The sequence below is a fragment of the Ictidomys tridecemlineatus genome, chromosome 5 (genome assembly GCF_052094955.1).
Source record: "Ictidomys tridecemlineatus isolate mIctTri1 chromosome 5, mIctTri1.hap1, whole genome shotgun sequence".
NCBI lineage: Eukaryota > Metazoa > Chordata > Mammalia > Rodentia > Sciuridae > Ictidomys > Ictidomys tridecemlineatus.
The window spans coordinates 176,543,723-176,564,368 of record NC_135481.1 but is presented as its reverse complement, the minus strand read 5'-3'; the positions used below and the strand labels follow the sequence as shown (position 1 = coordinate 176,564,368).

Below are 20,646 nucleotides of genomic sequence, written 5' to 3'. Positions count from 1 at the left end.
CCCCCCACACTTTCAGTGCTGGAAATCAAACCCAGGATTGGGCATGCTAGGCAAGCTCTCTAACAGTGAGCTACATCCCCCACCCGTTCAGAGAAATTTTTTAAAAGTCAGTCAAGGTAAAAATTTCCAAACTGCTAAAATAGATACTTTACAATTCTAAATCTATTTCTTGAGGCCATTTACAAAATTTTAGGCTTTGGTGGTCAGCCTGATTTGCTTTTGATTGGTCACTGCACTAAGAACTGCCTCTTCCAACCTCAGAAACGTGCCCAAGAAGGCATCTCCACTACACATTCGGCACCAAGGAGCCTCCAATGCAAAAGACATGAGGCCTATTTAAATTTTATGAAATAAAACAAAGATTTAAAGTTCTAGATTAAGAAACCTAGAAATTTGACTCTAAAGCTAGACCTGCTCACTTAGATAACCAAATTCATGAAGCTTCTTGACTACAGCCCAACTCCAAGGAGTAAGGTAACAATACTTTGCAAATCAGAGTAAGCCAAAGAGGAAGCAGAGGAATCCTCATAAGTTAAAGCTACATAACAATTCTGCTGAAGTCATCTAGGTTAATGGTTCTAACTACAGTCAAGTTCAGTGTACAAGTACGGAATTAGCCCTTGGGCTTGCACACTCAAGTTACACTTTCATACTTTCAAAAACTGAGTAAAAAGCAGCAAATGTCATAAAGATACAGAAAGTGAACATGAACTCATCCAATTTTGAAATTTTATTAATTAAATGAGTGAATTCAAAGTATAACATAACATATTACTGACAGCAAGAGTGCTAGGTCAGAAAAATGGTGATTCATGGACACTGACCACAGGCTAAAGTTCATCATGGTTCAAAGCAATTACTTCTACTCTCTGCTGGTGACAGTCAGATTTGGGTCAACCACATGACAGCAAGCTAATCTGACCAGGCTGATCAGGTTTATGGCCTGGGTTTCATTTGAAAAGGAGCTCCTCATACATCTTATAGAATAATCCTTAAAGAAAAATTTTAGTAGAAAATTGCCTTGGTTAAAGCAAAAGAAAACTTCCTTTTTACGACTATTTTACATCCTAGAAAGTAATCCTTGAGGAAAATATGATTGTTTTTTGAAACCAATAAACCTGAGTCACTAAATCTTCATTTAAAAGAAAATGGTAAAATGTGTGTTTAGACCTCAATTCCACTTAGGGAAAAAAAGGATGAAAAATCATAGTTTGAAGACAGAAAAGAGCTGGACTTGTCAATACCACTAAGCTGAAAAAGAAACATTAAAAGAACTTGTTACTCATTTTAGAAAATACCCAAAGCTTATCTTAAGGAACCCCCTTCTTGAATTTACAAGATACAAAAACCCTGTTCTAAACTTTTTCTAATCTACAATTTCAGTCTGAATCTCAAGTATCCAGACCATAAATAAATACCTCTTGTCCGTACAGAACTTTCTAATACTGCTGCTGCTTTTCTTGTCCATCAGCTCAGATCCCAACAAGCACCCTCTGAAGAATGTACTTCAGCCAACATCATCATCCTTATTTTGCAGATAAGAACAAGAGAGTTCAATTAACTTAAAACTCACAAGGGTAAAAGACTCAAATCTGATGTTTCCTCTGCCAGAATTAAAACTTGAAGTTGCACACATTTACGTAAGTCCCAAGAACAAGCCGGTCTACTAGCTCAATCTTCAAACTCCCCAGAAGACTCTGAAATCCATCAGACAGAGACCATCAGCCTAAGGAATGGATCTTGAATCCAAATCTAAGCAGAGAACCCATTTGTTGCTCTGTCCTCCATGCAACACAGAACTTGCCAAGCAACCAAGCAGCTCACTTGAGTTTACCACATGAATATTTTAACCTATTATTAGGCACACCAAGACTTCATGTGCCTTAACCTAAAGAGCCAAATCAATAGGCTTAGGTCATAGGTACAACCAACATTGGCTTCACTCCTTACCAAGTAACTTAGTTGATAGCACCCAAGAGTATCTTCACAAACTCCATGCATTCCTGGCGGTATCTTCTCGTAGATTATGAACACCAAGGGTTTCATATTCCTTCTGAAGGTGTGTAGCATTTCAAGGAAGGTATCATATCATTAATTTCCTCAGAAAGTAAGGTGGTACAACCCTAATCAAGATGGATTTTTCAGAGCACCCAGAATTATGGGAGGTAAAGATTACATAAGTAACTACCTTCCAACCATTTAATTTTATTTAGCACTGAAAATGGCAATAAGTTGCCTTTCGAACTCATTTCTAAGGGTACAGAATTTTTTAAGGGAGGGAAAAAAATGATGACAACTTGATTATTTTATAGACTGAGATTGTGTTAAATTGTCTTTAAAACATAATTTCAGGGAAAAATATATATATATACATATCTATATCTCATCCCTGTGGTCATCCACCAAGTTTTATCCTGATAAATTTCTCAGGAGGAAATGGCCTAAAGAAGGCTTCAAAGCAATTAGGCTAAGCTTGGGCTTCTGGGAGGAAAAATCTCTCACAATAATGGGAATTTAAGAAAGTAGGACACTAAGAAATATACTGTGAATGAAGAAAAAGGAAGTAGGCTTAGAAATTAGCACATTTAGTGTGGGGGGGGGGAGAGTGGGGAATTTGAAAATACCAGTCCTAATTTAACAAAGAAGTACAGGTACCTTATCTTATCTATAGAACCTAAAAGCTTATACCCAGGGCAAGACAAATTTCAGAAGACATGACACTCTTGAAATACAGAATTTTATTTAGAAACTGTTTAAAAGTAGAAAAAAACCCTGTCAAGAAAGACCAGGTGGAAAATGGGTTCCCGACAAAATGGAATTTTAGGGCAACAAAAGTCTAAAAGGCCACAAAAGAGAAATAGCACCACTGTCATTTGAACAATGGCTAGTTACTTGCATTTTTTGGCATTGTTAATCAATGAGTCTGGGTTTTCCTCTGAATTCCACACAGAGCATGCACTACACAGCAATTTTATCATAAAATACCTGTTTTCTACACACATTTTAGGACAAGCTACCACCATAAACAAACCAATACAAACACATCAGGGGCTGAACAGTCTCAGTAGTGGGTAACATACATTTTGCAGAATTCTGCCAAACAAGGGATTGAATAGGCCATGGGCAAAGCAAATAAAGAAGAGTTAAGGAATGAAATATTTTAAATATTAATAATTAATTCAGACATGGTACTGTATTTTCTGCAAAAGAAATTAACATTTAGTAACATACTAGTGAATTTTATCTCCAAAGAGATTAGTGCACTGGCAAAGTATTCAGGTAACAGTGGAGAGCCATGGACAGCAGATACCGAAAACACCCCAGCCTTGTAGATCCCAAGTTAATGATGGCCTTCACTGATCACTCCCTTTGCTAGAGATCCAGCAAGAGCTTGCAGCATGATCATCTGCCTGCTGTACTTCCAATGCTAAGCAGCAAACTTAAGGAGTCAAAGAGGAGTCCCCAGGGGGCAGGGGGACAGAGAAGAAAAACATGTTAAATGTAAACTTAAGTAAAACAGGACACAACCCCCATCCAAATCCCAAGGATGTGGGTAATTCTCCAATAGTAGTTATTAGATTAAAAACTGGACACACCTCATTTTCCTCAACACATAGAAATTTCAGGAATAAATGGAAAAATCATCAGAAATTTCAGGAATAAATGGAAAAATCATCAGAGAAACACTCAATGAAACACTCTTCACCTCAAACATTTCAGGGCTGAATTACCTTCTATTCATCCAGGCAACCAAGCTGTTTGCTTTTAGCAGGGATGCAACTGGTCAATGACACAAAATGGTTTTACAGAGCAATTGCTTAAACTTTCCTTTTGGGACAAAGCCTAGGCCTGCAGGGATTCAAGCAACCCCACAAGGCCTGTGACAGCAGGTTCCAAATGTTCTGAGGTCTGGACCTTCCTTGCAGATACAATGTCAGACACATAAAATCTCTGTCATGTTACATTTTATATTTTGAAATATGGAAGCATATTTTAAATACTCTTAAGGCATTTATTTATTAAAACGTTCTCTGCCAAGACTTCACATTAGGTTAAAACTCAATTCAGTCTTTACTGAAGTCACCACCTCAGTGTATTACATAAAAACACATTCTCCAGCAATCAGTGTGACCAGCATTCCACATCATGAGCCCCATAGTCAGCCTCTTTGATCCCCAGGTGAACAAACTAGATGTTAATACTGCTCTGCTACAAGGTAAAAGCTCCTAACTCAAACTTATTGGAAAAGGAGTGAAACTTCTGCAAAGTGCACTTTTAAAAAGAGGTACTTTTTGCTTATGAAAAGAAACCAGTGAATCCTCTAAGAATAATAAAAGGGAGTATTTTACAGTTAAGCACATGATTTGGAGTGAAGAATTCGGATGTTGCTTTGCTGGTCCAGGCTGTTAATACTCTTCTTGTTCCTCCTGTGGGCCCCCTTCATCAGGTATCACAAAGCCTTCCTGAAATGGGAAAATGAGAGGGGAAAACTATTACTCAACAATGAATGATCACTTTCTACTGTAGGTCACTTTCTTCATATTTAAAGCCTTTTCAAGTAAGATGTTCTTCCTATTTCTACCACACACTTGACAATCACACAGGCCAAGTCATCTCTATTTTATTTCTTGAACAGTAGAACTGTATTTTACAAAAAGTCAAAACTAAGTACAATTAAATTAATGACGTTGGAAAATCAAGTGTGGAAAAAACAAAAAAACAGACTCATGGCTTCCATTTCATACCCACTGCCGAGCATTCCCCATATACTTATAACAGAGAATGGATACACTACTGCACCATGATAATTAACTTCTCAGTTGGCATGAAGGTGCACACCTGTAATCCTAGCTTCTTGGGAGCCTAAGGCAGGAGGACCTTAAAATCAAGGCCAGCCTGGACAACTCAGCTAAGATCTAGTCTCCAAAAAAAAATTTTCAAGAAGGGCTGGGGATGTAGCTCAATATTAGAGCACCAACTGAGCATTTTTGAGGTCCTGAGTTCAATCCCCAGTATCTTCAACCATCTTTTTTTTTTCTTACACTAAATCTCTAGAGCTGAATTAAGATGCACATCCACTAAAATTATAAGCTAGACCAAAGGACCCACCTTCATCATCTTTATTTTCATTATTCAGTACACAACAAGTCCTAAAGATTTACTGAACAAATTATCAACTTTTTTATCATCTGGCTTAATCCCTCACAATTCACAAGACAAGTTTAGAAGACGGTCATAATAATAGCATTATTATTAACTTATATTTGTATAATGTTATACATACTACAGATAGTTAAGTAGTATGGTCCTACAGACCTTGCTAGGCATGCAGAAATATAAATACACCTATTAAACATATTTAAAGCCTTTCCAAGTAAGATGTTCTTCCTATCTTACTTGGAATATCCTAGATATCAATAGATAGATAGTTATCAAATCCTAAATCTACAGAAAATCAGACTTCTCCAATCAGCATCATAACTAAAACAGCAGGTTTGGCTGAGTAATAAACAAGGATGCAAATAAACTTGATAACAAAGTACTTTCAGGAAATGGGTACCAGGGCAAGTTCCTTGGAGGGAAGGAAAAAAAACACATTTTAGACAACTGGGGGCGCAGACAGTGAAAAAGAACCAATGGTATGCCTGGGGTCCTGAGGGGTCTACCTGAGGGGTCCAAGCTACACAGAGTGGGACGGAGGTGAAGGGTGCTTCTGGATGATGTATTTTGTGGCTTATCAGTGACTACAATCTATAGGAGGCAGGTAAAACAGCCACTTCCTTGTCCTATTGCTTCCTCTAAGGCTCACTGTACTTTAAGGAATCAAAGATGAAGTCTTTTTATGAAAGCTACACTGGAACACAATAGGAATTAGCACAAAGTTTGCTGAAACCAACTAATCTTATTTCCCCTTAGGAGGCAAAATGGAAAGAAAATGTGTCAACACATACGTCTGTGGCATAGAGAATGTCTACAATCCTCTGTAATACAGGGTCGTTCTCCCCCTCGTTCTCCTGGCAAATCAATTCAATGTTCCTTAGCTTTCCAAAGTAGAAATCTCTCTCCTTCTCCAAGTCTTCAACAGTAAGTTTCAACACGTTGACCTATGCAAGGTATTGAAAAGGGAGAGAAATCTAGCGTTAGTGCAACAATAAAATATCACTCAAACTTTTAACCCCAAAGATGTTATGGTATTCAATCAAAGTCAAACAGACAGAAAGCCAGTTCATTTTAATATCAATTTTGTTCAGTTCCACATAAGTATTACATACTTGTTCAAGGAAACCTTGAACATAAAAGCAGGGCAGACTATAAGATTATACTTTGAAACTTACAGGAACTTCTCAAGGAGAAGTATCAAGAAGAAAAAACTAAGGAAGTGAAGTGTGAGGCAACCCAGGCTGGCAAGGTGGCTAATAATCACAAACTGAGTCCTTACCAGAGAAATGGTCAATTATGTCCAAGTCTGGCTACATGTGGAGGTCAATGGCAAGAGATGACTGATCCCCCTCCAGCCTCACTGAGGGGCTGATTCCCACAGAGGTTATTAAAAAATAAATCTCAACATTTAGGTCAGGACTCTACCTAGCCAAGAGCAATAAAAGACAATAACTCCCACAGTCCTTTGTGTACTTTAGACATGGTGCATCTTCATTTCAGTGTATTCAAATCTATGATGAGTGAATTTTTTTTGGTGGGGGGGTATGGGGGGACCCAGGGGTACTTAACCATAGAGCTACATCCCCAGCCCATTTTTATATTTTAATTAGAGACAGGGTCTCAATGAATTGCTTAGGGCCACACTGCTTTGAACTTGCAATCCTCCTGCCCCATCCTCTCACCAAACAGCTAGGTATACAAGCGTGCGCCACAGCAACCAGCTGATAGACAAATTAATTTAATTCTCACTGAATGAAAATTACATGGCATACCATACAGCATAAAGCCTTCATAAAACCCTCAATCTACAGGTTACAGCCACAAAGCAACATGGAAAGCCAAACCAGGAAATTAAAGGTGCAGGATTGAGAACAATCTGAGCGGCTGCAAATTCTGAAAGTACCAGAAGGCACCAGAAATGATTGAGTCCGACCTTCTCAATATATAGATACAAAAGCAGAAGCACACTGCTGATCTAGCATCCCCATAGTTAGACACCATTGAGGGCATCAGTCCCCATCCAAGTGGAAGGAAGCTCCCCTTCATAACCTGCGGTAAAGTAGCATTCAAAGAGTTGGGGGTATGGCTCAGTAGGACAGTGTTGCAGACCAACCATGGGCTGTGTGAGCTGTGAGCATTCTGAACGTGAGCTGTGAGCTGTGAGCATTCTGAACGAACAAGCGGAATGTTGCTGCTCTGTCTGGGCTGTTGTGCACGTATGGGTCCTTTTTGCTTGCTCTGCCTTTAATTCCACACAGCACCTAAGATGGGTGTGACCTGCCAAGATGTCAACCTACTGACCACCAAACATCACAAAGCTAGACTTTACGCCCTGAAATTTGATCCCTTGCCTCATTTGGGTGGAACTTTCTCAAGTGCCTTCCCCTCGATAAATAAGATGATTTCAGGCATGCGCCCTCTTTTTTGTCTGCCTCTCTTGCTTCTTTTGTGGGAGCTGGGGCTGAGGAGCTGTCACTGGACCCTAAGAAAAAGGTACTTTCTGTGTGTGATTATTTAGTGCCAACCCAAATTCACCTGGAGTGACCCTGAATGATTCAGTCGCATGTCACACGCAGCAGGACAGCAGCACCTGTCTAGCACGTGCAAGGCCCTGAGTTTGATACCCAGAACCATAAAAAAAGAAGAAAAAGAAATGGTGTGGGGGCAGCATTCAGAGACGAGGAGCAGGCTACTAGGAACACAAAGCCCTAACTTCAAAATTCACCATCAAAGTCTTGAACAGACAAACCAAAATCAAGATTCTAAAGAACCTAACACCATTCCTCTATCAATCACAGAAATCACTTTCAAAAATAATTTAAGCCAAGTGCAATGGCACACGTCTGTAATCTCAGTGACTCAGGAGGCTAAGGTAAAACGATCTCAAGTTTGAGGTCAACTTGGGCGACTTAGCAAGACCCTGTCTTTAAAAAAAAAAAAAAAAAAAAGATATAGCTCAGGGGAAGAGGACTCCTAAATTCAATCCCAGTACCACTACACAAAAATAATAAAAATTTTAGATGCCAATAAAATACTACCATTGCCTGGTGGCAAGCAAAGCTAAATCACCCACTTCCATCTAATCTATCCCACTTCCACCTTTGCAGCAGCCTGCAAAAACCAACAGCCATCCCAAGGTTTGGGGTTGTGGCTCAGTGGTAGCATGCTCACCTAGTATGCATGAGGCACTGGGTTCGATCCTCAACACCATATAAATATAAAATAAAGATATTCTGTCAACCTAAAAATACTAAAAAATAAATTTAAAAAAACAACAACTAACAGCCCCAAAGTGGGACACAAGAAAGAGATAAGGACAAAAGTTGAGTAACCCCAGCAACAGAAAGTTGCCTGAGCTTCAGTTCCACAATCTAAGAGAAGGTAATCTTAGTGACCTAGAAGAAAAGTCAAAATAGTCTAAAAAGGCAATATTGGGCTGGGGTTGTGGCTCAGTGATACAGCACTTGCCTTGCATGCACAAGGCCCTGGGTTCGATCCTCAGCACCATATAAAAATAAGTAAATAAAAATAAAGATATTGTGTCCATCTATAACTAAAAAAAAATATTTTAAAAAAAGGCAATATTAGCATAAAATCCCCACCTACACACTCATGTTTCACTAGTGCCAACCATACAAACACATTTAAATCTTCCTCTGTCCTACAAATCATCAAGGCCACCAAAGTAGAATCCAGCTTCTGGGTGCCCCCTATAAGTCCAAATGCAGCATTTATCCACAACATCACTCAATAACTATGTATAAACAAGAAATAATATGTATGACTAAGTCACTAGCTTTCATGTGGTACTCCTCTAATGCTTATTTATGAGATTATTAAAAATCTGTGGCAGGCTAAGGGTGTTGCTCAGTTGTAGAGTAGTTGCATAGCCCACATGAGGCCCTGGTTTTATCCCCAGCACCAACATAAACAAAATCCAGTAATCACTGTCACTTTTAAAACCTTTCCTTATAGTAAAGCAACAGCCACAACCTAGGAAGCCTAAGGAGAATGTTTTGGGCCTACAATGGCCAAAACAGTAGCCATCAGGCACATGGGGTTATTTGACATTTGGCCAGCAGCAATGAAATGGGCTGCAAGTACTAAGTACACTTTTAGAGAGAAAGAATTTTTTTAATATTTATTTATTTTTTTTTTCTGTTATCTTTGTTGGCATGTGGTGCTGAGGATCGAATCCGGGCCGCACGCATGCCAGACGAGTGCGCAACCGCTTGAGCCACATCCCCAGCCCCTAAGTACACTTTTAAAAGATCAAGTACAGATGAGACAATGTAAAAGATCTCAAAGTAACTTCTCCACAATGAGTTAAGAATGTGAAATCCCTAGCCAGGCAAATGGTGCATGCCTTTCCAGCAGCTTCAGAGGTTGAGACAGGAGGATCACGAGTTCAAAGCCAACCTCAGCAACTAAGGCACTAAGCAACAGTGAGATCCTGTCTCTAAATAAAATACAAAGTAGGGCTGGGGATGTGGATGTGGTCTAGTGCCCCTGTGGTCTAGTGTGGTCTAGTGCCCCTGAGTTCAATCCTCAGTACCAAAAAAAGGAGGAGGAGGAAGGCTACAAATTCAAATACTTTCAGGAAGACCAGACAGATCATGTAAATGAGCCAAAAGTCAGTAACAGAGTGGGAGAAGGACTCTGGCAAACTGGAAAAGCCTAAAATTCTTCCTATAAATTAAAATCAGTCAATCAAACAAAAAAAACTCATAAGATGTGCAGGCCAAACAAAATACTTCTGTGGTAGAGATCAACCAACAGGCTGGGTATAAGCATTTGATCCCAGTCTTCCGGGATCAACTTTCAGCCACTGCATCCTAAGTCTCCCAAACCTTCTACAGCACTATAGAAAGCACAGTCACAGTTTCAAACCTTCCCCTAATACACCACAACCCCTCCCAACCTCAACTGCTGAAGTTCTCCTGCACTGGCCATCCCACCGATTTTCACTATCCCCTCAGGGAAGCAAGCCTCCCAGTCTCCAACTATTCCCTCCTCTGCAAGACTTATGGCTCCTGCCTTCCAAAATCTTCATTTTGTTTTGTTTTATTTTTTGGTATCAGGGATTGAACTCAGGGGTAGTACTTGACCACTGAGCTACATCGCTAGCCCTGTTCTGTATTTTATTCAAGACAGGGTCTCACTGAGTTGCTTAGAGCCTCACTAAATTGCTGAGGCTGGCTTTGAACTCGTGATCCTCCTGTCTCAGCCTCCCAAGCTGGTGGGATTACAGAAGTGCACTGCCACACCGGCCTTCAGCTAAGATTTTACTTCAGGATGGCACCACATATATCTTCTCCAACTACATCAAAAACCGCTTCTAGGGCTGGGATTGTGGCTCAGTGGTAGAGAGCTCGCCTAGCATTCATGAGGCACTGGGTTCAATCCTCAGCACCACATAAATGTAAAATCAAGATATTATGTCCACCTAAAACTAAAATATATGTTTTTTAAAAAAAGCTTTCTGTAAAAAGAAAAAAACCACTTCTAGGCTGGGAATGTAACTCAGTGGTAGAACGCTGGCCTAGCATGTGCAAGGTCTTGGGTTCAATTCCCAGCACCAAGGGGGAAAAAAAAACTTTTAGTCAGTTGAGAGTGGTACATGCCTATAATCCAGCTACTCAGGAGCTAAACAAAAGGACCCAAGTTCAAGGCCAACTGGGCAACTTAGTGAGACCCTGTCTCAAATTTAAATTTTTAAAAGAGCATTTGCCTAGCATTCACAAGGCCCTACATTCATCCCCAAGTTTTGTCAAAAAAAAAAAAAAAGAAAAAAAAAAGTCCACTTCTAGGCCTAGGCCAGATATTCCATACCTTGTTATATTCTCTCTAATGCTTAGCAGCAATGTGTTCAGAGTAACTACAGTGAATAGTTACAATTTCCAATGGTAAGCACAAGAAAAAAACCTTCTATATACCACAGGTAAGTTACACAACCTCCTCCTTCATTTCCCATTTAGCAGTGACTGACTGACCCAGGCTCTAAAGTCAGACATACTGGGTTCAAATCTTCACTCAAATTATTTAACTTCTTAAAGCCATTGTCAGCTGTAAAACTGTACAGACTTGTTGCAAAAATGAAATGAAAGTACTTAATACATGGCATAACCACTCCAAAAACATTTTAAGGTATTATTTCATACACAAGCCAAAAAACCCTGGTTCCTGTGAACTTTTAAAGAACACTGTAGCCAGGTATGGTGGTACACATCTACAGTCCCAGTGACTGAGGAGGCTGAGGCAGGAAGACTGCCAAGTTCAAAGCCAGCTTCAGTAATTTAGTGAGACCAGGTTTCAAAATTTAAAAAAAAAATAGGGCTGAGGATGTGACTCAGTGGTTAGCATCTCTGGGTTCAATCCCAAGTACAAAAAACAAAACAAAAATAACACTGTTAAACTTACTCCATTCTATCTAAAATAAATATGGTTCAGACAAGAACCATAATAATCACTATTGCCTTTTATCCACTGTCATCACCCCAATAGAGTTGATACCAAACACAATTCCAGATACCCGACTTAACATCAGCTCATGTAATCTATTCAGCTGCAGTAAACATACAAGCGCATTTAAATCTTGACTGTCATCTTTTTCTCTCCAACTGCTTTCTGCACATCCGTGCTGCTAAAGAGAAAAGTCTCCTTTCTCTCCAGGACTTCTGTACTTTACAGCAACAGTGCCCAGATGGTGACTAAGTCAAAACAATCATCCAAAAGCAAAACAAAACATCTAGAAGGATTCATAAGAGAATGTTTAAAAGGCTAAAATTTGTTCTGATCCACAGAAACCTCTGACAAGTACCTTAACGACATTTAACCTGAAGATATTTCCAAATCATATACTGTTACAAACAGAATCTGAAGAGCAGTAGCCCCTGTCATACCAATTTTACGCTTAATTCCAATCTCCAGAAAGTAACTCCCCTTTATCTTTCACTCTCTGAATCCCAGAGAATCCTAACAGACCCCAGAAATATCCAACAGGATTCTTCTTTAAGAGTTCGTTTCCAACACAGGTTTCTATCATACCAAGAGAGCACAAAAATGCCTGACTCTTTCTCCACCCTCACCCAATCTTGCTCCCCACATTGCAGTCAAAGTGCTCCCTCACCTCAGGAAGACCACCCTTGCAAGCAGGACAAGCTTCCCCTCACTGCAGCAAGGAAGTCCCAGACTGACTCATACTGTGGACACAGGAGGCACCCACCTGCTGCATCAATTCGGCTGCTTCATCATCGCCATTGCCTACACCAGGATTCTTTCGCACCACCCCTGGGCCAGCCTTAGGAGCCGCAGTAGTTCTCTGTGTTGAAATAGGTCTCTGTGGGGCTGAGAGAGGATTAGACATTTTTAATAGGAAAAAAATTTTTTAATATTTTTTTAGTTTTAGAGGGACACATATGATTTATTTTTTTATGTAGCATTGCGGCTTGAACCACTGCCTCACACTTGCTAGGCAAGCGCTCTGCAATTGAGCTACAGCCTCAGCCCCTAAGAGGAAAATTTTAAAAAACAAATTCACAGGACAACAAAAGACATTCAGTGAAGGGGACCAACGTTAAGGAGCCCCACATGCAGGACCACACCCTACATTTGCCTAAAGTTGTTTTTATTCTGACAGCATAATTAAGTATCAATTTTAGCCACACTCTGTCATGCTTAGAACAAATCCAGTGAGGTCTTTTCTCTGCTGTGTGAACAAGAGACTCATCTGAAAGAGGCACAGTACTTCTGGTGCATACAGACAATCTACCTTACCCCAGCTCCAACCAAATCTACAAACAGGACAGTTTCGTGGACCAAAGGCAAACTTCACACCAATACATCACAACCCCACCTACAGCTGTATATCCTCTGCTCCCCATCTGCAAAACTAGATCCTCAAACCTCTTGGATTAAGAGAAAGAAGTCTGTAAGAATGGCAGAGCCTATTCTTACCACTATGACTTCAAACCTCTATCTTTGCCCACCTCCTAGAAGATTCTCAGAAGGGTCAAGAGAAATGTTTCTCACTGATGAGAATTTACAGACTTCTCTGAGTATTTATAGCCAAGCACAGACAATGTAATAATACATTAACCTGTCTACAAGCTAAAATAATCAAGAATGAGTTACCTCAATATCTCATTCGTGATTTTACTTATTCATTTAGCAATTATTCTATAACATTACACCAGGCCTAGAAATATCTAATCTTCCTGGTACCCCATAGGCTTTTGCCCATAGTAACGGGCATTTCCTCTGGATGGCTCTCTCTACAATGTTTATCCTGAAAACTAAATGTTTACTGCAAGTCTCCTCTCAATTGTCAGCAACACCTGAAATATGAAATACACAAGGTAACCTAAGCAGGTGCCCATTCTGTACAGCTGAAGAATAAAAGCACGCAGAATCTGAGGAAGTTGGAAACCTCATATACTGCTGATGGTACTGTACATAGTTCAGCCACTTTAGAAAGCAGGCAGCTCTACAAAAGGTTAAGCATAATTACCATATGGCCCAGGAATTCTGCTCCAAGATATATACTCTTGGATATAAACCCAAGAGAAATGAAAACATGTCCACACAAAGAACTATACATGAATCTTGACAGCAGCATTACTCACAATAGCCAAAAAGTAGAAACAACTCAAATGACCATCAGCTGACAAATAAATGAGGTACAATCATATAACAGAATATTATTCTACAATAAAAAAGAATGAAGTACTGATAAATGCTATAGCATGGATGAACCCTGAAAACATGCTAAGTGAAAAAACCAAACATGGGCTGGGGGTATAGCTCAGTTGGTTGAGTGCTTGGCACGCATGCACAAGGCCCTGGGTTCAATCCCCAGCACCACTGGGGGGGGGGGGGGTGGGAGGCCAGACACAAAGACCACATATTCTATAGTTTCATTTACACAAAATGTCCAGAACAGGCAAAACAATAAACAGAAAGTAGATCAGGGGCTGCCTAGGGTTTGGGGGAAGGCAGAAGAGCTGGGAAATGAAAAGTGACTACTATTAGGAACACAGAATGTTTCTGTTTGGGGTGATAAATATCATCTACAATTGTCTGCTATAATGGTTACATGACTTTTTTTTTTTTTGGTAGTACTGGAGATTGAACCCAGGGGAACTCTACGACTGTGATATAACCCCAACCCTTTTTATTTTATTGTCAGACAGGGTTTCACTAAATAACCCAGGCTGATGTTGGAATTTACAATCCTCCTGGCTCAGCCTCCCAAGTAGCTGGATTACTGGCATTGTGTCACTGCACCCAGTCACAACTCTTCAAATGTACTTTAAAAAAAAAAAAAAAAATTTAAACATTTTAAACAAGTGAAATATATAGCATGTGAACTATGTCAACTAAAGCTATTTTAAAAGTACTTAATCTATCCTCTCTACCGGATGATCAGACTCTCTCAAGACACTGTGGGATCTTAACTAATATTCTTGTCATCTTCTGGAAAAGGAGGAATGAAGCACCTGTAAAAAATATACCATGCCCCAACAAATACATATAATCTGTGTATATACTACTGCAAAACATCTTGGGAAACCTATCAGCAAATACCGTCTTCAGAAATCTCTTAAAAAGCCCCTCCCCCTGCCTCCCAGACTATGTATTAGAGCAAGCTACAGCCGCTCAGAGTTCAAGCCCTCAGGAGGCAGGGAAGTCAGGAGTAAGCACAAAACTATAGACTAGCCAGCAGGATGATGAAAACAGCCTACGACAACCCTCGACCTAGAAGGCTCCTTTGGTGCTAGAAATTCAGGAATTCAGATTGTAACATGCCTGGGAGGCTCTGTGAAATGCCTCTGTCTTCACCACATAGATAAAACTCTCTTATGTGAGCTGAGGGTTTCTATTCCACACAACTGAAAAGCTTTCACATAATAACATAAAGTAATTTGTTCAGGTCTCAAAAAGAGCCTCTGGCCAAGGACTAAACTTCCCATTTTATAGAGAAAGAAACTATGGGGAAGAGGTGAAAGGGCTCACACAGGGTTGCACAGAACAAACACAATTTGCCTCAAGGCAGAATCAATGCTCTTGTCACATGCCAGAGATTATGCTTTAGAAAATTCCCAAGCCTATGTTTACTTAAAAATTTTAATTGAGATCCAGGTGTGCGCACCTATAATCCCCAGATAATCTTGGGAGACCAAGGTAAAGGAACTACAAACTTAAAACAAGTCTTGGTGACTTAGCAAAACCCTGTCTCAAAGTTAAAAAAAAAAAAAGGGGGGGGGGGTCTGGGTGATACAGCTCAGTGATAGAGCATCCCTGGGTTCAATGCCCAGTACTGCCAAAAAATAAAAACAAATAAATTTAAAAAAACCTGGTTCGATATCAAATGAATGAATATCTGGAATACTATTATTATTTGGAAATGATGATTGGAGGTGTCTGCTTACCTGCACTGCTCGAGCTGAGAGGTTTCTTCGGTTTATTAAGAGCTGGAGCAACAAGAGAGGGAGCAACCGCGGTCTCTTGACCTTGTCTGGCAGCTACAGGGTCATAGTCTTTTCCATCATAGTTTGCATCAAAAAACTTCTTGAACCACTGCACGAACTCAAAATTATCCTGAAATTTTCCTTTTACTAATTTATCCACAGGAATTATCTGCAAAGAAAAACCAAGACTGTTTAGCCCAAAGTGAAGCTTTTGGCACTCAATCTGTCCAAGCCCCAAATCAATACAAAGTTCTGTCAAAGTGAAGAAAAATAATATTTTAGAGCTGGGCCTGATGGTACACACCTGTAATCCCAGAAACTCAGAGGGCTAAGGCAGGAGGATTCCAAGTTCAAGGCTACCCTCTACACTTAGTGAAGCCCTAAAGCAACTTAGCAAGACCCTATCTCAAAATAAGATACAAAATACGCTGAGGATGTGATTCACTGGTTAAGCACCCTTTGGTTCAATCCTCAGTACCAAAACATAAATGTTTTTAGAGAACTTGATGCTAAACCCCTGTAAGTTTACCAGCCAAGTTTTGTTCAGTTTGTTTTCAAAAGGGCTAGGGATGTGGGAACGTAGGATCAATCCCCAGCACCACCAAAAAAAACCCAACACAAACACACAAACACACAAACACACACACACACACACACACTCACATACACACACATGTGAGTACATATATAATTCCATAAAAAATAGAAAAATTATTGTGTATAAGCTACAACTATTTAAATCATGCCTAGGAACTACATGATGTTCTTATAAATGCTTATTTTACATAATATACTCAAATGAAAGAAATAATTATTAAGACTGATTTCAAAATAAATAAAAACCAGATATAGAGCTGGGGATGTGGCTCAAGCGGTAGCACGCTCGCCTGGCATGCTTGCAGCCCGGGTTCGATCCTCAGCACCACATACAAACAAAGATGTTGTGTCTGCCGAAACTAAAAAATAAATACTAAAAAATTCTCTCTTAAAAAAAAAAAAAAAAAAGATATACCAGCAAGATACTTAGGGGGTATTATAAGTTTTACCAAACAAAAGTTATATTCCTAAAAATGGCTTTAAAAGATAAATTTGGTAACTCCTTAATTTTGCAATCTATTATATGCTTGAGCTAATGAAATCTGGTGGACCGTTTCTGGTACCATCAAATAATCTTGAGACAGCAGGGACTTCCCAGCACCCCCCAGGGATCCTCCTCAGCCTCTGCATAAAAAGGAAATATTTCTAGAATCTTCTCTATTGAAACTACTTATTCATATACAGTGCTTTACTGAAATAAATCCAGAGATTACATTAAACTACTAGAGAATTTTTAAAAAGGTTTTTTTTTAAATCATTATTAACAAATATATAGGTTGGCCAGGCCCAGTGGTGCATGCCTGGAATCCCAGATGCTGAAGAGGCTGAGGCAGGAGGATTGCACTAAGTAATTCAGTGAGACTCTGTTTCTAAATAAAATACAAAATAGGGCTGGGGATGTGGCTCAGTGGTCAAGTGCCCCTGAGTTCAAACCCCGGTACCCACCCCACCCCACCCCCAAAAAATATATATTTGCTTCCAAATAGTTACTACATTCACACATAATGAAGACAGAAGACGGCAATGTAGAGGTAGGACAGTACAGGGAAACTTCGCTCTCTATAAATTATGTTAAGTAGAGAAAAGATAGCTATATAAATTGGGAAAAGGAAACACCAAAAGTCATGGGCTACCGTAAGTATCTTTAGTAACAATCATTAGTTAAAAAAAATATAAAAAAAGGAATAAAATTTACTTACTTTGTCAACTCCCATCCTCTTAAAACCTGCTTGTAGTATTTTGAAGTTCTGGATATATTCATGTTCTAGCTTAGCTTGGAATTTCACTTTCTTCAAGGCAACAGAGCCCGGGAATAGCATGTCCATAAACTGACAATAGGCAGCTCCTGAATGAACAACAATACAAAAAGCCCATAAACACCAGACGCCAAACACTACTATTAAAGAAATGTGAACTTTTTCCCAAATACAACTTAACAAAAAGTTGTAAAAGGAACCTATAAATCCCAAAACTTCGCCAGAGTGGCAAACACCTATATAATCAAACAACTTGGGAGGCTGAAGCAAGTGGCTGAAGTAGGAGGACTGTGTTCAAGGCCAGCCTCAGCAATTTAATGAGGCCCTAAACAACTTAGCAAGATCCTGTCTCAAAATAAAAAAATCAAAAAGGACTGGGGTGGCTCAATTCAAAGTCAATTTTTAAAAATCTATTAACAACACTGGTTTTACCTGATAAATTCCACAACACAGTTGCAATTTGGAAGCCTATTAACAAGAAAAAGAATATCTATGAAATTTTAAAACTCCTATTTCTTATTAGAAATCATGATGACAGCCAGGCACAGTGGTACACACCTGTAACTTCAGCAATTAAAGAGACTGAGGCAGGAGAAGCCCAAGTTTGAAGCCAGCCTCTGCAACTTATGGAGACTCTGTCTCAAAATTAAATATGAAAAGGGCTGGGGATGTACCTCAGTGGTTAAGCACCCCTGGGTTCAATCCTCAGCACCGAAGAAAAAGAAAGGTTGGAAAAAAAAATTTAAACTGATATCCGAAAACTGTGACTCAAAACTACAGAAGCCAGAGACCAACCCACATCCAAGTAACCTCAATTCTCATCCAACTGTTCTTTTCCATATCACCAGAGGCCTTCACAGGATACAGTAGAGCTGAGTAAAGAAACAATTCCTAGCAGGGAACAGTGGTGCCCGGTGTAATCCTAGCTCCAACAGAAGCTGAAGTAGGAGGATTGCAAGTTCAAAGCCAGCCTCAGCAACTTAGCTGACCCTCAATAAGGCCTTGTCTCTAAATAAAACATAAAAATGGGCTGGTACACGCCTGTAATTCCGAAGGCTAATGCAGGAGGATTGCAAGTTCAAGGCCAGCCTCAGTAATCTAAGAGAACCTGTCTCAAAATAAAAAGAGCTGGGGATGGGCCAAGGTTGTGGCTCAGTGGTAGGGCGCTTACCTAGCATGCCTGAGGCATTGGGTTTGATCCTGGCACCACATAAAAAAATAAACAAATAAAGATTAAAAACAAAATAAAACAAAAGAGTTGGGAATATATCTCTGTGGCAAAGCACCTCTGGGTTCAATCCCCAGTACCAAAAACAAGCAAAGAAAATAAAAAGGGTTGGGGATGGGGCTCAGTGATTAAGCACCCCTAGGGTCAATTCCCAGTACCAAAAAAGAAAAAAAATTAAAGGACAAAGATTTATGTATAAAACTGATTATAACTGTATTCACCAGAGTAAAAAATGTTAAGTACCATACTTCTCACAGTAAGATCAACTACATAACTTTTAACATATAATCCTAACAAAAATTTGTTCCCCACTATTGAGTACTGAATCTAGCTCTACCACAAAGTTACATCCCCAGCCCTTTTTATTTTGAGACCGTATCTCACTGATTTGCCCAGGTTGGTCTGGAACTTCCAATTCTCTTACCTCAGCATCCCCAGTAGCTGGGCCACAATTAACAAAAAGTTGTAAAGGGAACCTATAAATCCCAAAACTTTTCTCTTACCTCAGCATCCCCAGGCATGAGCCACAATATTGCAGAATTTCATGCAAACATTCAAACTATGTTTGTTCACTTTGGGGGGGGGGGAACCTCAAGATATAACATTTAATGAATACGCAAGACAGAAAAACATAACCATAAGGTATCTTTACATGTGTAAAAATATCTTAATATATATGCACACAAAAACCAAAAAACATAAAGTATTAAATGAAGCCATAGGAATTTGTTTTGTAGACTAAAAATGATCAATAATGACCATGAGGGATGATGCAGAATGCATTATAGTTTTTCAATATTTGGCTACGTAATACAGTGAATATTATATATATAATAAGAATACAAAAAAGGTTAAATTTCTGCCAGGCGCAGTGGTGCACGACTGTAATCCCAGCTTCTGGGGAGGCTGAGGCAGGAGGATCAGGAATTCAAAGCCAGCCTCTGCAATGGCCAGGTGCTAAGCAATTCAGTGAGACCCTGTCTCTAAATAAAATACAAAAGAGGGCTAGGGATGTGGCTCAGTGGTTGAGTGCCCCTGAGTTCAATCCCCGGTACCAAAAAAAAGGTTAAATTTGTTAAAGAAAAAAGCTCATCAATGCTTTTTACAGGAAGAGTTGAAAACTCCTGGTCTATATGTCTCAACTGGGAAAAGAACAGGTGTGTAAAAGGGGCCTTCCTTCCAGTCTCTGACTTAATAACAATGTGACCAAGACAAGGGCAAATGCTGACAACACAAGCAGGACTAGAAGAAGATTTCACTTTGGTGCCTCTGGCCCATCAATCTGCAGAATAAGTACAGGCCCACATAATCGATGGCTCAAGGACTCAGAGTGTAGGATATATCATGGCACTGACTGCCACAACGCCATTTTAACAGGCTCTGTGCTACAAGCAGAAACCAAACCCAAGAGCAGGATGTGCACCAGTGTCAAACGCTTGCTTATCTCAAGTGCACTGGCTCAACCTTTTCAGGTCAGGGGAGTTAAATGAAAGCTGCAGCCAATAGTCTGCACAAAAGAGATGCTCACCTATCAGAAGACCAAAGTTTAAGAACTCTCAACGCTTTAATATTAACATACAGGAAACACATATGACTATTAAATTGAAAGTGTTCAAGGCTTCATGGAGTAGGTGAAACTTGAGTGATCTTAAATGATGAATAAAATCTGGAAAGAGAGGGCTGTGAGGAGTCATTAATAAAAACATTAAAATTCAAGCTCAGGATATTTCAACATGGGAAAAATACAATTTTGGTTTTAAAATAGGCAATAAAGTTGTACAACACATGTGTGCTTATACGTTAATTACAGCAATGATTTTCCAAGGGCAATAGACTAGAAATAAACTAAATATCCATTCCATCAATAGAAGATTGACACAAAGAAATCACAATAACACATAGCCATAAAAGAAAATACAGTGGCTTCTGAAATAGA

At 39.5% G+C, this 20,646-nt stretch overlaps 1 protein-coding gene across 2 annotated transcripts in view; it reads right to left on the bottom strand.

The window, feature by feature from the left end:
- Positions 1-2,723: 2,723 nt before the first annotated feature.
- The window catches only part of Mapre1 (microtubule associated protein RP/EB family member 1), a 36,073-nt gene continuing 18,150 nt past the window's right edge, over positions 2,724-20,646 (bottom strand). For both annotated transcript variants that reach the window (XM_078051614.1, XM_078051615.1), the window contains exons 3-7: positions 17,426-17,571; positions 15,591-15,798; positions 12,386-12,507; positions 5,952-6,104; positions 2,724-4,463 (exon numbers count right to left, since the gene is read on the bottom strand). In XM_078051614.1, coding sequence (XP_077907740.1) covers positions 4,407-4,463; positions 5,952-6,104; positions 12,386-12,507; positions 15,591-15,798; positions 17,426-17,571 — 686 coding nt within the window. In that variant the 3' untranslated portion in view covers positions 2,724-4,406. The remainder of the gene's footprint in view (positions 4,464-5,951; positions 6,105-12,385; positions 12,508-15,590; positions 15,799-17,425; positions 17,572-20,646) is intronic.